The sequence below is a fragment of the Corythoichthys intestinalis genome, chromosome 12 (genome assembly GCF_030265065.1).
Source record: "Corythoichthys intestinalis isolate RoL2023-P3 chromosome 12, ASM3026506v1, whole genome shotgun sequence".
Taxonomy (NCBI): Eukaryota; Metazoa; Chordata; class Actinopteri; order Syngnathiformes; family Syngnathidae; genus Corythoichthys; species Corythoichthys intestinalis.
The window spans coordinates 36,860,289-36,876,625 of NC_080406.1; the positions used below are offsets into that span (position 1 = coordinate 36,860,289).

Here is a 16,337-nt window from a genome sequence, read left to right on the forward strand (position 1 = left end):
TTTATTGCAATCAATGGCCCAAAAACATGAATATTCAACATCAGCCATCCCAGTTCAAATAGATTTGAAGTCTAGCAACGTCAGTGGCAGCCAAGATTCTTTCCGCTGGAATGCACATGATCAATTGTTTTCTATCCCCTTACATCTTGAAACTCCCCTTATTTTATTTCAAATCCTGTGGTGGTGGTGGTGGTGGTATAATCAAATTTATGAGAATCACACATTTTCTGATGCCACTATTGGTGGTGGGGAAATAAAATCATTTGTCTTGGTTTCGATTTTTCATATTCCAAAAACTAAAGATGTCCCGATCAATCATCCCGATCGATCGGGTCTAATCCCGTCATTTTCAAAGTATCGGAATCGGCAAAAAAATATCGGACATGCCTTTTTTTAATATATATATATTTCTTTTAATTAATTCGTTTTCTAATTGTATTTAACGTTACAGACAAAATGTCTTACACTCATCCAGAGTCTTTAATTTTGCTTTAAAGTAGGGCAATCAAATTTATTGCGTTAACGGCGGTAATTAATTTTTTAAAAAAACAAATCACGTTAACATTTTTAACGCAATTAACGCATGCGCTGCACAACTTACTCGCGCATTGTCGCGTTCAATCTATAATGGCGCCGTTTTACCTATATTTAGAGTTAAAAGGCAGCGTAAAATGAGTAGAGTGAACTTTGGCAGTCTTTGGAGCCTTTTTTTTATTGGCTAAAGCCTCCCTCTCTCAACAATTAGAAATCTCGTGGGAAGCAATGTGGGGAAGAAGGTAGTAGTTGATCTTTTTCTTAACACCCTATGTTATTTCCCAACGCAGAGAAGATATATCAATTGGTGCCACTACGCACAGTCATGGTTGCACTTCCCATCATGCATTTGGGCAGAACAGTTAAATGGCCACAGTGTCATTTACTGAAAGCTCAACAAATACACTAGATGGCAATATTTAGTCACAATATACAAAGTCACCTTTATCCTTTAAGAATTACAAGTCTTTCTATCCATGGACCCCTCTCACAGAAAGAATGTTAATAATGTAAATTCCATCTTGAGGATTTATTGTCATAATAAACAAATACAGTACTTATGTACTGTATGTTGAATGTATATATTCGTCCGAGTTTTATTCATTTTTTTTCTTAATGCATTGCCAAAATGTATATGATCGGGAAAAATTATCGGGAATGATTGGAAGTGAATCGGGAGCAAAAAAAAAAAAAGCAATCGGATTGGGAAATATCGGGATCGGCAGATACTCAAACTAAAACGATCGGGATCGGATCGGGAGCAAAAAAACATGATCGGAACAACCCTACCAGAAACCCATCATTGAAATTGAGATGTATAGTCTTTTTTTCTTTTCTGCTAAATAAACGTACAGCAAGTAATGTATTGAAAAGATGAGAAGAAATTTGTTTTTTATTCATATTCATACCAGGGATAACTGAGGTTACTTTTCATTCATTTATTATTTTACCCGTGAGAAATCTTACTCTTTGTTCTGTGCTTGTGAGTGCGTCGCATACATGATATGTTTGCGTGTGCGCGTGTGTGTGTGTGGCGTCTGTTGTGGGCTCCGTCCCAGGCTGCACGATGCTTGGCAGCATCCATCCACTCGGCAGCAGCACCAGCCAGCGCTCACACGGCACCAGACTCACCGGATGCTTTCTTCGCCCACGGCAGGACGCTCGGACGCTCGCCTTGGATTACCCCCCATCATCGTCGGACGCGTCCACGTAGCTTCCCACGGAGGCGACACCGACAGCATGTGTGAAGGGGTAGGGCGGGCCAGGGGTGGGGGATGAGAAAAATCGTGTAGAAATCGTCGTTGCTGACCAGGTAAGACACGTCTGCCTCGATTTGCTCCCCACATAAAGTCGAGAACAGTGGCGTGGCTTTAATGTGAAGTTAAAGAAGGCAGATTGGAGTTTGTTGCGTGCAAATGAGGCCGTGAGAAGAAGGAGACTGTGGTCACCGACGGGCCACATCCTTATTAGTCAAATGCACAAGCCCATCAATCTAACGTTTGACTTTCCTCCTCCAGCTCCTCCGTTCCCTCCGCCCAATGGCTTCGGACACTTGTTTACATCCGTGGGATTTGTCCGCCTTTTGGAATTACTCGGTGTCGGCCGGACGCTAAAAGACGTTCAATCGGAAGGAATACTAGCTCGTAAACATCCCGTCAGGTCAGCCCATCCACGCGCCGCATGAGGGGACGCGCAGTGCGCCCCTGCGCCGCGGTACTGCTGTGACTCGGTGGCCGGGAACACTGCAGAGACCTGCCGGGCCGATGCTGCGAGGCCAGGGCATGCTGAAGAACCGCTGCTGCGTCCTGCTTGGTGACCTCAGGCTGCTCCTGCTCGGGCCGCCGGCGCCTCCTCCGCCGCCGCAGCTCAGCCCCATGAGCGGACAAGCCACGCAGAGCCGCGAGCCGGCGGGCGTCGCCGAGCGAGGCACCCCGCCCGCGGCCGCGACCGCGGCGGCAGCCCCCGTCGCCGCCGGGGCCGAGCGAGGACCGGCAGTGCCGGGCTGGGTGGACGCCGCGGAGCTTTCGGCGGCGCTGCGTGGATGCGGCAGCTCGTCGGACGACTGCTCGAAGGGCAAACTAGAGGAGAGGTTCTCCCTCACTAGCTACACGGAAAGCGGCTTCAGGACGCCCGTGTGCAGGATCTGCTTCCAGGGACCGGAGCATGTGAGTGCAACGCTCTCCACGGGTTTCATTTCATGCACAATTCACTGCAAGCTCTCAACAACCTTCCCGTGTAGGAAATACACTGCAGTTTTTCCCAAAATTTATTGAGCCAAAGCACCTATTAACACTTGCACTCCGCCACCTCATGAAAAAAATATCAAGGGCTACATTGATTTATGAGTTTAATTTGACCAAACTCATAACTCAGATTAGTCACAGTCAAGTCTTTCAAAAAAAAAAAAAAAAATAGCCTGTGATATTCACGAAAACGAAAACTCGCCTATTCAGTTTTTGCACAAAACTGTAAAGAAAAAAAAGGTGACTGGAATTTTACAGCAGTGTACGCTTTTTTTTCAATAAGTTATATTCAACGTTACAATTTGCTGCATTTGTGCAATAACTATTGCTTTGGCGCCATCTGGTGGCAAATTGGTAACAAGGGAACACAAAGTGAGTTGAGGAGCTTCATTTAGATGTAAAGCGGTACCTCTACATACGAAGTTAATTCATTCCAGGACCTTGTTTGTAAGTCGAAATGGTCGTATGTCGAGCAGGATTTTCCCATAAGAATACATTATAATTCCATTAATTCGTTCCACAGCCCCAAAACCTACACTAAATCCTTAATAAATACTGCTGTTACGATTGCAAATCGCAATTACAAAGAGCAAAACAAAAATTATGACTAAAAATCAGAATAATAATAATATAATACTAATAATTATAATAATACCGGTAATAATGTAACGAATCGGGTTCTAATGTGGCGGACTTTTTTTGCTGTACCTGAACTCACCATGGGGCTGACGTGACGGTGAGCAAGAGAGCGCGGTTTACTTTTTGTTTTGATGCTGGTTTCAGTGTTGCACAAAATGGTGGAATAAAATAAGATTAGAAACCTGACAAAACTGGCGATTTCTTTGGCGATGTTACCACGAAAGGAATTGTCACTTTAATTTATAAAGACTGGTGAACGGAGGAGGACCGCCGGCCAAGATCGACATTCTACGGCTCTATTGTGCACCCAGTTCATGGATGCACACCCCATGCTTATATTTTGCTATCATTTACAGCGTCATCTCAATGGTAAGCGTCACCTTTTCTTTTTTTTCTCCATCTGCACTAACCTTTTTGGATCCAGTGTTGATTTCTCAAGAAAATCAGCTGTGCGTCCGTCTTCCGGCAAAACAAAGGAACTGCAGCGCTGTCAAAAATCGTCGCATTTCGAGCATGTCGTCAGATGTAGAAACAAATGGCGAGTCAAATTTTACACTGGATGTTGAAAAGATCGTGTGTTGAAGCGATCGTATGTCGAGGCACCACTATAAATGTAATCCTTTTCTGACAATTATAAACACTTTTCACAGAGGTATAAATTACTTGAAAATTGAAAAATATACAAATATTTTGTTTAGGGCTGCAGCTATCGATTATTGTAGTAGTCGATTAATCGATGAACAAGTTAGTTTGAATAATTAAGTAATCGGATAAGGAACATAAAAAATTAAAATGCCTGAGCTGAGCCTCAAACGGTATTAAAAAAAATAATAAATGAGGATCTATGTACAACAAAAGAACTGGCTAATTTACATCGCAAAAGTTCGCTAGCTTAAATGCTATAAAATCCTTTTTTTTTTTTTTTTTTTTTTTTTTGTACAATGCTCTAAACAAATGGTTCAGATACATATTCCCACCCTAAATACACCTATAAACTAAATTACGAATGCATTAAAAAAACATTAGCTCGAAAAAAAAAAAAACTTAGCTTATGTTGGTCTTAACAGGGAGCAACTGGATTCAGCCACCTGAAATGATGCAGACTAGAGGGCAATGTATCCACCCAAATCATTGAAACTAAATGCAAACACTTTCAAAATAAACCATTACAACGCCACTTTAATTAAAAGAATACTCGAAGCAGCAAAATTTAATTCGCGTCTTTTTTTCTAATCGAATACTCGAGTTAATTGAGTAATCACTGCAGCACTAATTTTGTTATGTATTTGTAAAGAAAATGTAGCACATTCATAGAGCTGTCTGTAAACAGTAATTTAATTGCTGAAAAGTTGTAAAAAGACTGATAACTCTTGCCTGTCAACCAGTTCAGGGTGTACTCTGCCTCCTGCCCGGGGCTAGCTGGGATAGGCTCCAGCACCCCCGCTACCCTCGTGCGATGAAGTGGTTCAAAAGATGAACGGATGAATGGATAAACTGACAAATACAGTTTCTGAGTTCTGACATTACAGTGTTTACCAGTTTATCACCATTCTGTTTACCTGATTTTTTTTAGGGTGCTCAAACAGCTTTAAGTAGCTAACATTCGGCTGTGTTTGACGAATCAACTCATTGCCTGCCATTGACGGCAATAGACATCTAATCCATTTGAATTGGGAGGCCTGGCAGCGAATAACTGATTGATTGGATGAGTACTAGTGAAAAACCTATTTAAACTTCACAGCAGAAGGATGAAAAAGGCCAAGATTGGATGTCTAGCGTCCTCAATATGGCATGATGTTGCTAGTTGAAAAGAAATACTGAAAGGAACAAGGTTAATTTTCATGAAGGTCAGTGTCTTCTGGTTTAGAATTGGATTTACGCTCTGGTTGCTTGTATACATTAAAAAGTTGTTAGACGAAGTATCATCAACGGTATATGTTTGACAGTTGAGTTTTATCACATTGCATTTACGTGTTTGAGTGTCCCATTCAATAAATAGCTGCTCTTGAGTGCATGACAGTACCTTAACCCTTAGCCAAGATGTATGTGTAGCACAGGTATAGTGTACACTATACACAGAGCGTGTTGTGGTAGTTTATATTTTAAAAAAAAACAGCTATTAATGGCAATATATGTCCAGTCTTTTTGGACTGGCAGCGATCATTCAGCCTAAAAGTGAATTGCCCTATTTTTTTCTCACATTATTTGGGTAGCAACATCTAAACCTTGATTACAACTTGAATTTTGACGATAAGTCAGAAATATACGTAGATATATATATATATATATATATATATATATATATATATATATATATATATATATATATATATATATATATATATATATATATATATATATATATATATATATATATGTTAGGGCTGTCAAACGATTACAATTTTTAATCACAGCTGAAAAATTAATTAATCTTAATTAATCGCAATTCAAACCATCTATAAAATATGCCATATTTTTCTGTAAATTATATATATATTCTGTAAAATAAATTGTTGGAATGGAAAGATAAGACACAAGACGGATATATACATTCAACATACTGTACATACAGTAAGTACTGTATTTGTTTATTATAACAATAAATCAACAAGATGGCATTAACATTATTCATTCATTCATTCATTTTCCATGCCGCTTTTCCTCAAGAGGGTCCCGGAGGTACTGAAGCCTATCCCAGCGAACTACGGGCAGTAGGCAGGGGACACCCTGAACTGGTTGCCAGCCAATCGCAGGGCACAAGCAGACATACAACCATTCACGCACACACTCTTACCTACGGACAATTTAGAGTGTTCAATCAGCCTACCATGCATGTTTTTGGGATGTGGGAGGATACCGGAATTCCCGGAGGAAACCCACGCAGGCACGGGGAGAACATGCAAACTCCACACAGGAAGGCCGAAGCCCGGGATTGAACCCTTGATCTCAGAACTGTGAGGCAGACGTGCTAACCACTCAGCCACCGTGCCGCCATTAACATTATTAACATTCTGTTAAAGCGATCTATGGATAGAAAGACTTGTAGTTCTTAGAAGATAAATGTTAGTACAAGTTATAGAAATGTTATATTAAAACCCCCCTTTATGTTTTTGTTTTAATAAAGTTTGTAAAATTTTCAATCAAAAAATAAACTAGTAGCTTGCCATTGTTGATGTCAATAATAATTATGGTGCTGAAACCCATAAAATCAATTGCACCCAAGCGCCAGCAGAGGGCAGCAAAACACCAAAAAACACAAGTAACAAGTGGAAATGAGACTTTGCTGTCGTTTTAATCTGTTTGAGCGGGGCATGTGCGTTAAATGCGTCAAATATTTTAACGTGATTTTTTAAATTAATTTAATTAATTAAAAAAATAAAATTAAAAAATTAATTAACGCCTGTTAACGCGATAATTTTGACAGCCCTAATATATATATGACGGAAAACACAGACAAGACTGAAAAAGAAGTTTCTGCTCTTGCACTCCTCTGTAAAAGAAACTGCTGTATTTCAAGCCAAAACAACTGTTGTGTTTGATAGAACAATATGTCTATATGCTGCCATTGCAGATTCATGGCGCATTAAGCCCCCCAACTATTTTCAATTTGTCCGTTTTACCCTGAAAACCCCCGTTTACAGACGTTGCGCAACCGCTTTTGTTTCAACCCAGCCATAAAACGAAGGTAATTAATTATATTTATTATTCAAAAATGTCTGTCATTTTTAGCTTAGAATCATTCATGTCTCATATTTCGTTTAAATTTTTTAAAAAATCGACTTAAAAAAATTATTCACTCACATATTTTAAACTTTTAAACAAATTATGTCACAATGAAAAAAATCACGTCTGTAAAAAAAGTCACGGATATCTGCCTCATAGCTATTGCTAAATTGTATTTTTTTGTTACTGTCGCATTTTCTCCGATATGTTAGATGATAAATAATCGATCCAAATAAAGAAAAACTGGGGGGGGGGGGGGGGGGACGTTTAAAAGGGTAAATATCTGAAAAAGACTCGACCACTCCTTGATGTCTGCGATTTCTGCATCGCGACCCTTGTTATATGACCATGTTTCACCCATAAAATCCCCCCAAAAATCCAGATGTGGCCATTCACAGCTGTGTCATGACACTCAGTGATACATGCTACATGGAGTTTTTGGATCGAAATAAGGTAAGTACGCGATAATATCTCGTTAAATTCATGGCGTCTTTAATTCTGCTCTCGCGTGCTCTCACCTCCAGATTGGGTTTTGCTGTTTAAAAACATTTTTTTAAAAAAATCCCTTCCTGTTCAAATTTTGTTCCCCCAGAAAATTGAGATTTAAAGCTTTCTAATGATGTATCACACATGCATTTCGGACAATTTTGAAAGTTGGCCAAATTGAGGGTCTCAGAGCGGAACTTCAAGTCACCTGAGTGTTTTCCGCCATATATAACCAAGCAAGGACCATTAAAAACATATGACCTGGGATGGCAATAAACCAAGGCCCCATTGATTACTGAAGTAATAATGACCTCATGTCAATTTACTCAAATGTACTCTGTGAAATCTTGTCCCGCATAGTTGTTGGAAAAGCTATTATACAGTATTATTGTGTTGTATAAATGGCAACTTTCATCATTAGAGAGATTAATTGTGCGTGACTTATAAGTGAAAGGGCATTTAATTGCTCAGCCTGTCACTATACATCGCTGGCATATTGATGAACAAAGATTATATCTAGTCGAGGCTTTTCACAGCACACTAATGTGTTGTAGTGTTGTTGGGAATCATGCTTTACATGACATGGCACATAAATACAACACAGAAATGCATACATGCCTGAACTCCCAAGGTCTTGGAAGAGAGAACCCAATCTCTGGGCAAGGCTGCTGCGACAGAAGAAAAGACTTGACCTTGTCCCTGACTATGGAGGCAGGAAAGAAAAAATATTATTAGTAAAGGGAAAAAAATAACTGTTGTAACAGGATAACGATAAAGGTGTAATTTTCCGTAAGTTGAAATATTAAGGGGAAAAAAATAAGAATCGTCAAAAAGCAACAAAATAATGAGTATAAAAGTCATGATTTTCAAATTACAGTACAGTATAGCGTTACCTTAATAACTGCCATTGATGGCGATAGGCGTCCAATCCATTCTGACTGGGAGGGGCCATCCCCACAAACTGGAGTGGACGTCTGTCACCAACATCATCAGTGAAACATGATCACTCAATGCCAGTCATCCCAGTTGAAATGGATTTGATGTCTATGAATGTCAATAGCAGTGAATGACTTAATCTTGCAAAAATAGGAAAAGGAAGTTTTGAGGGAAAAAAAGTCAAATTGAACTCTACTAAATAACATTTTAAGAAATTCATTTTAGAGGTTAATATCAATGTATGGAATTAAAGTCTAAACATCCAGCGAAAAAAGAATGATTTTATTTAAAAAAAAAAAAGAAAGAAAGAAAAGAAAGTAAGGTCATTTAGTCATAATATTAATAGCAAATACCCATGATTTTGCAAGAAATAATAATTATTAAAAATAATAAATTTTATAGGGATAAAATGCTGATTGTCGTTGTTTAGAGTACTATCGCAACACTTAAATGAAAATCAAGTCAAAATGTTATGACATATGAATTTGTTGACCGCATGATTGTTACAAATATAATCTGCTCACATTACATTAAAATGGTTGCATTTGGTTTTTTGTTTTGTTTTTGTTTTTGTTTTTTTATTAAAATTAAGTCAATATTACGACTGAAAAAAGTAATTGCTCCTGGAATAGCTGCAAATTTATGAGGTCAAAAAATTAGTTGGTTGAAGTCATAAAAGAATAAAAACAAATTTTCTTTTAAGAATAAAATAACAATTTTATGAAACAACAAAATGAGTGACGTTAAAGTTGTAATATTTAATATATAAAAAATATTGTTTGTATTTTAGGTAGTTAAAAATGATCATCTGCAATAAAATAAAACAACAACAAAAACCTGTCATTGTACTATGAGGACAAAAATAGACTGGAATACTCTTAACGATCCAAATAATATGTTATGTTATCATAATCCAAATATTACAACAAAAACAAAAGTTTACAAAAACAGTCCAAAAAAAGTTTAAAATGTTTTAAATGACAATAAATTTGTCCAAATTTAAGCTTTAATATCAGAGGCAAGACATATTTCACACATTTTATTACACAAAATAAAACAAAACAAAAAATGGAATTTTACTTTAAGAAGATAGTCAAGCAAAGTGTGAAAACAATCTTGATTATTTTTCTACCATTTCATATGTGGTTTTTTTTTTGTTTTTTTGTAACTTCTCCCAAATCTAATGCATTGTGAAGCAAAATCAGTGTTGCAATTAAAATACAGCAACAGATCTACTGTACTGTACGGTCATATTGTATTTGGTATTACAGTGATTCCTCACTTATCGTTGTTAATAGGAACCAGAACCGACCTCGTAAAGTGAAACACCGTGAAGTAGTGTCACCCCTTCCCCCATTATTAACATACATTTTTCGTGTACATATAAAATCAATAAGCATGCATAAAACCCTATAAATGCATGTTATCATGAGAACATTATAGTTTGGAACATGTAAATAAAATATTAATAATATGAATAACATACAGTACATAGAATAATGTATAAATAATATTTATATTATGTACTGTACGTTCATCTTCTCACTCTGAAGCAGGGTGAAACGTCTCAGCCAATGAGCTTGCGAGATTTCCGAGTTGGGAGGGATCTCTTGGGGGGGATTCTGGCAAACGAATCAGAGAGGTGGATTTTGAGTTGTGCGAGCGTTCCCTGCCTATCACTTTTGCGCCTTGTGCTGTATTCGAGGAAAGTTGGAAGTCGGATTTATCCGACTCGGATGGTACCAGTTGCGACCTTAAAGCCTTCCAAGCGAATGTAAACAACAACAACAAAGATGGTTGATCGCGACAAGTTGTTTTTTATTTTGGCCATTAAGAGACATTTCGACCTCCAGGAAAACCTGCCTTCTTTTAAGCGATCAATAGTGGACGAAATATGACGTCTGAGATAAATACAGTGGTACCTCGACATACGATCGCTTCGACACATAATCTTTTTGACATCCGACGTAAAATTTGACTCACGATTTATTTCTACATCCGACAACATGCTCGAAATACTACGATTTATGACAGTGCCGTAGTTTCTTTGTTTTGCCGGAAGGCGGCTACACGGCGGATTTTCTTGTGAGAAAAAACACGGGTTCCAAGGTTAGTGCGGGTGGTGAAAAAGGAAAACAGTGACACGTACCATTGAAATGAAGATGGAAATGATAGAAAATTATGAGCTTTGTGTGCGCATCCATGAAGTGGCTCAACAATACGGCTGTAGAATGTTGTCTATATTAGGGCTGTCCCAAACGACTAATTTCCTCCCGATTAGTCAGCCGACATTTTTACGATTAGTCGACTAATCTAATATATTTTTTTTACTACTTTAATAATGAAATTTTTGTTGAAGCTTATTAATTCACAAAAAAACATTTTGGAACACCTAAATTCTTTATTACCGTATAAATAAATAACACAAATATCAATAATAAATCACAAACAATAAGGTCATATGCTGCTGGCATTAAGTAGTGCGATAAAAAATGTAAACGGAAACACCTTTTTAACAGGAGTCAAAACAATTCTTACTCTTTTTGTGGTATGTCATTGTCTGTATTGTTCTAAATGTTAAAATGAACTGCAATGTCCCGGACAATCATTTTCAGAATACTTTGTGTGAGTTCACATGTTTTTTCTGGTGTGCATTCCGCATTTTTGGGGGAAAAGAAAAACTTCAACTTTTGTTTAACCTGAAAATAGATAAAAGTAGAGGGCACACTGAAATATTACCACAATTATTTTGAATGAGAGGCACACATACTCACAGTAACAAAAATTAAATATATAGTATTTATTTATTTAAATATAGTATACTACTATATGTATATCCACAATGATACTTTATAATATAAAGTAACTAACATTAGTGCAGTCATGGATTACAGTAAGCAGGCCAGTGCTGTTTCCATATATATTTTTATTATATTATGTATATACAGGATATATGTATATATTTTCCCCAAGTGGGAGCTTCCATGATCCTAATAAATTTAATAATAATTAAAAAAAAAAATAATATATATATTAATTATTTTATTAAATAAAAATGCACGTTGATACGACGCACATAAAGGTAACTTCCATTTTTAAAAAATCGTTAGAATGTTGTATGGACTTACAATCCGCTAGCTTGTTTTTTCTTGTTGTCTTCTACTTGGGTGACGGCGCTTCAAGTGTTCGTTCATAGCCGACTTGCTACTGTGGTAGGCGAGCTCAGCTTAGCAAAGAGTACACACAGTGGCACCCTCCATATTTTCCTTGAAATAATTCCAGGCTCTGGCTATTCTGGTCCGCTTTTTTGACTTTATGCCACTTTCACGTGTCACCAATTCTGCCCTTTTTGGTAATTGGCGGTGTTTTCAACTCCTCGCCGTAGTGAAGAGTGAACTGGCGATTCACTTGGCTCGTTGTCGTCGGTTCGTCCGATTTCCTCCTCAGGAAGGCGGTGGCGTGCATAAAAACACTGCGAGGCGTTGGATGGCTCTTAATAGATACTTTTATTGACCACAACAAAAACGTGGGGGATGCAGCCACTGAACTCCGCGGTACCCGCGCACTTTCCCAACTCACCGATCTCGCTCCCTCTCTCTCGCTCTCTCACTTTCTTCCTCTTTGCTCAATGTGACAATGCCGGTCTCATTGAAATAACAGCGGCCCCCTTGGGGGTGCCAGTAAAAACCGCTTACATCTGGGGTGCCAGTAAAAACCGCTTGCATCACGAGCGCCCGCCATTCTAAACTTTATCCGCATGTAATTTTTTTTTCAACCCGTCATTACCCGTCGACGGTATGTTTTGCCCGTCGACGCATTTACGTCATCGATGACGTGGACAATGTCGACTAGTCGGGACAGCTCTAGTCTATATCTCGACGGTCCTCCTCCGACAGTCTTTATAAGTTAAGGTGACAATTATGGCTGTGGTAACATCGCCAAAGAAATTGCCAGCTTCATCAGGTTTCTAATCATTTATTCCATCAACTTGTCAACATAACACGCCTACTGTCCACCGCAGTTCACGCCAGAAACAAAACATTAAAAGAGCAAAGTAAGATAAAAGAGAAAAGTAAAATCTCCACTGCACTCTCTTACTGTCACGTCCGCCACATTAGAACCCGGTTCTTTACATGATAACAGGAATTATTTTTATTATAATAATTATTCTGATTTTCATTCATAATTTATTTGTTTTGCTATGTGTAATTGCCATTTGTAATAGTACCAGCAGTATTTATTAAGGATTTAGTGTAGGTTTTCGGGCTGTGGAACGAATGAACGGAATTATAATGTATTCTTATGGGAAAATCCTGCTTGACATACGACCATTTCAACTTACAAACAAGGTCCTGGAATGAATTAACTTTGTATGTAGAGGTACCACTGTAGCACATACTGTAAACTGCCTTCTTTAGTTACATCCTTGCTAAAGGTCAATATAAAAAATATCTAAATTCTTTAAGCTAATTCACTGTCTGTGAAAAAACAAATACATGGCGTCGTAAAGAAACTTAATTCAACTTCATTATTGAGTCATCAATACGTTGTCTTGTGCGCCATTTTGTCGAGTGACATCAGATTTAAGCAACTCGTAAAGTCGGGGTACTTTTTATTTTCCGACTTCCCACCTTCATTTTCATTTTTTTATTTTTAAAACTCATTGGCTACCATTGACGGCGAGAGACGTCCAATCTACTTTGACTCCCAGTATAAATAGATTGGACGTCTATCGGCTTTAATGGCATTGAAAGAGTTTTTAAGTCTATCCTCAAATGAGCATATCGAAATAATTAACATGTCCTTTTGCCTTTATGCAAAGCATGCAACTTACTGTATCATTTCATGGTCATTGCCTTTCTAATGGCCTACAATCGCTCAGCTAATTACTCTTTTTGCATCTCGGTGCATGGTTTCACCTCTGAGCTTCCACTTTTTAATTATTACTAACACAGTGTCCAGAGGCTGCTTTGCTTTTTCTTTTTTTACCTCTTTCTTTCCCACACAATTTCCCCGCAAAGTCAGCACAATTTGCTCAGCATACAAAGCAGCGGAGAAACCGCCGCGATTCCCATGGCCTCCACCCGCCACATTATCGATGTCTCCTTGATACGTCACGGCTCGTCAATAAAGCTTGATTGAACGCCATCTTATCTCTTAATGCTAGTCCTTGTCCCTCGCTGGCCCACCTCATGTTTGGGGTGTTGTCTCTCTGCCAAAGCCAGATACGGATCTGCTGAGGTGTGAACCGTACACGTTTCTGAAAGGAGAGATAAGTGAAAGGTCCGCATGCCTGTGAGTGATAGAGCCGGCAGGGATGTTATACGTCCCCCTCTTCTGCTTTTAACGTCACGTAGACCGAGGTGGCATGGATCTGATGTGACAATTCTTCTCCAAACAACACTTCTATCCACAAAGCTGCGAGACAAAAAAAAAAAATGGCGTGAGAGATACATAAGTGCACTGCAAAATGTCTTGTGGTTCTGGCAATGATCGCCTGGCCAGATAGGGAGCACAATCACAGCAGCGTCCATTTGTCCAATCTGATTTTAGATTGGGTTTGTGCTGCATGTTTCAACTGACACAAATCCAATTCTTTGCTCTCTAGAGGCACCATTCGGTGAACGTGTAAACAAAAAACACATGGAATTAGATAACTTCCAATTAGGATTAGACCACCTTCAAATAAAATTTTATTGGTTTACTTCTAAATGTAAACATCCTGATCGGATAGATCTCAGCAATGTGACCTTGCTTCAGGTAATCAAAATACAGTTTTGCCTCATAGTACAAGTGACTTACAATTTAGAGAAATAAGATGGCTCCGAAGTAGGGCTGCCACGATTAATGAACAACTCAACAGTTACGCCATTGTTTAATGTTAATCCCAATTGAAGTTTACACAATTTGTATTTGAGAAAAAAAAATACTTAGCATGTTTTAGCTTTAAGCTAACACATAATCGTAAACACCATACATGGGCTAACAAATAGCATTGAATGTATCTATGTTGGAAAGCTCTAAAGCTACGTTTCACACAGCAGGTCAATTGTAATTTTTCCCCATATACACGAATCAGATTTTTTTCTCATTTATTGTGAACAGTTCAATTCGGATTCATTTCATATCTGATTCATGTGTGGCCGACACCTTTGCAGAATGAACATATCCATATGAATGCAAGCCATACGTCACCAACAACTGAAATACGTCACCATTGTTCGACAAAACTAACAACAGAGGCAAACGAGCAATGGCAGAAGAAGGCACAGAAAATATCTTTTCCTTCTTGATACCGCACATGAAGCTATCATTTTTTAAAAAAGATGTTGGCTGCAGTGGCATAAAATCCTCAAAGTCTCCAAAAAAAACCATCACAACGGAGATGTCTCCTAAGGCAGTTGTACCCAACCTTTTTTGCACCAAAAAGCAGGTGGCCTTTTTTTCCCGTGAAAAAGCTGTCCAAAGATGTCGCCACCCGCAGCTTACATGACTGTTTACATTGACTGACGCTGGGCTGCAAACACCCCAGTAAGAGCGGCCAACCACTTGAGGGTGACGTACATATATCTCTAATTGGATTAGTATAGATGTGTCGAGAAGCACAGGCCTAGGGGTGAAAGTGGGCCAGAACGGTCAGGAACGCAGTTCCGGTATAAGATTCAGGGCCGGAACGCAGTTCCGGTATGAGATTCAGGGCCGGAATGCTGTTCCTGTACACGGTGCTTTGATTCCGAAAATATGACAGCAACTGTCAAAACGCTATGTAAACAAAAGCTAAGCTGCCACACATGCGTTTCATCCCCAAGAAGAAAACAATCTACCAACATCAGATTTACATACACAAGTGTTAACAACAAGCATAATAAGGAGCTTGTGTCGTGTAATCCGTTTCCGCCAATATTTATTTTATTCCTCGGACGGCATGGAGGTTTCCCCAGCTGCTGCAGTTATCAGAGTCTGACGATGATGAGTCACGTTAATGTGCGAATGCACGCAGCAAAGCAAAACGCCTGGACTCATTTATCCGTTCAATTGGCTGACATGCTGACATGTGATCAGCAAAGATAGTTAGCTCTGATTGGTTCAAACGTGCATATTTTCTGGAACAGCAAGGGGAAAAAAAGGTTGCTGAATTGAAGCGACAAAAAAAGGGCAATGTAACATAAAGTGGATTAAATCTTTAAGAGCGACGAAAGAGTTGAGTAGGCTTATTTATTACAGTATATTTTGTTTTATTTGCTCTGATGGGGAGGTTCAGAACATCTTAGCTGCCAATGTGCACTTTGGACTTATATTTCTTCATTTAGGTTAGGCTACTATATTCATTTCCTTATGATTTAAAAAAGTCAATGTTTGCGTCATCTTCAAAATATATTCCATTTCACTCTGCATAATATAAGTCATTTGTACTTATTTTTCTGAATGTATGTTACTTATATCTTTATTGAAAAAAAAAATGTTTACATTAACTTCAATTTTAATATACATCCTATGTTCTTAAGTACTTAAAATTGAGATTTGGCATTTAGTATGTGAGGAAATGAGGGAAAATAAAAATTAGGAGATGGTTTGGGATATTGCTGTTTTTGTCCACTTTTATTTTGCAAATCATTGAAAAAATACAATTTTGAATGAAAATCAGTTTTTGTATGTGTTATAGAAATAAAGAATAATAAAGAAATTCTAGCCACTTTCACCCCTGCACAGGCCAGATTTCGGTCGTTAACAAATAATTCATTACTTTTCTGTGGCCCAGTAGCAAATGCGCCACGT

At 38.4% G+C, this 16,337-nt stretch overlaps 1 protein-coding gene across 2 annotated transcripts in view; it reads left to right on the forward strand.

The window, feature by feature from the left end:
* Positions 1-1,586: 1,586 nt before the first annotated feature.
* marchf4b (membrane associated ring-CH-type finger 4b) overlaps positions 1,587-16,337 on the forward strand; it is a 47,637-nt gene continuing 32,886 nt past the window's right edge. Inside the window, exons 1-2 of one of the 2 annotated variants that reach the window (XM_057852690.1) lie at positions 1,587-1,846; positions 2,052-2,699. In XM_057852690.1, coding sequence (XP_057708673.1) covers positions 2,298-2,699 — 402 coding nt within the window. In that variant the 5' untranslated portion in view covers positions 1,587-1,846; positions 2,052-2,297. Of the gene's footprint in view, positions 2,700-16,337 lie in introns of both variants that reach the window. The other variant, XM_057852691.1, reaches the window with a different exon arrangement.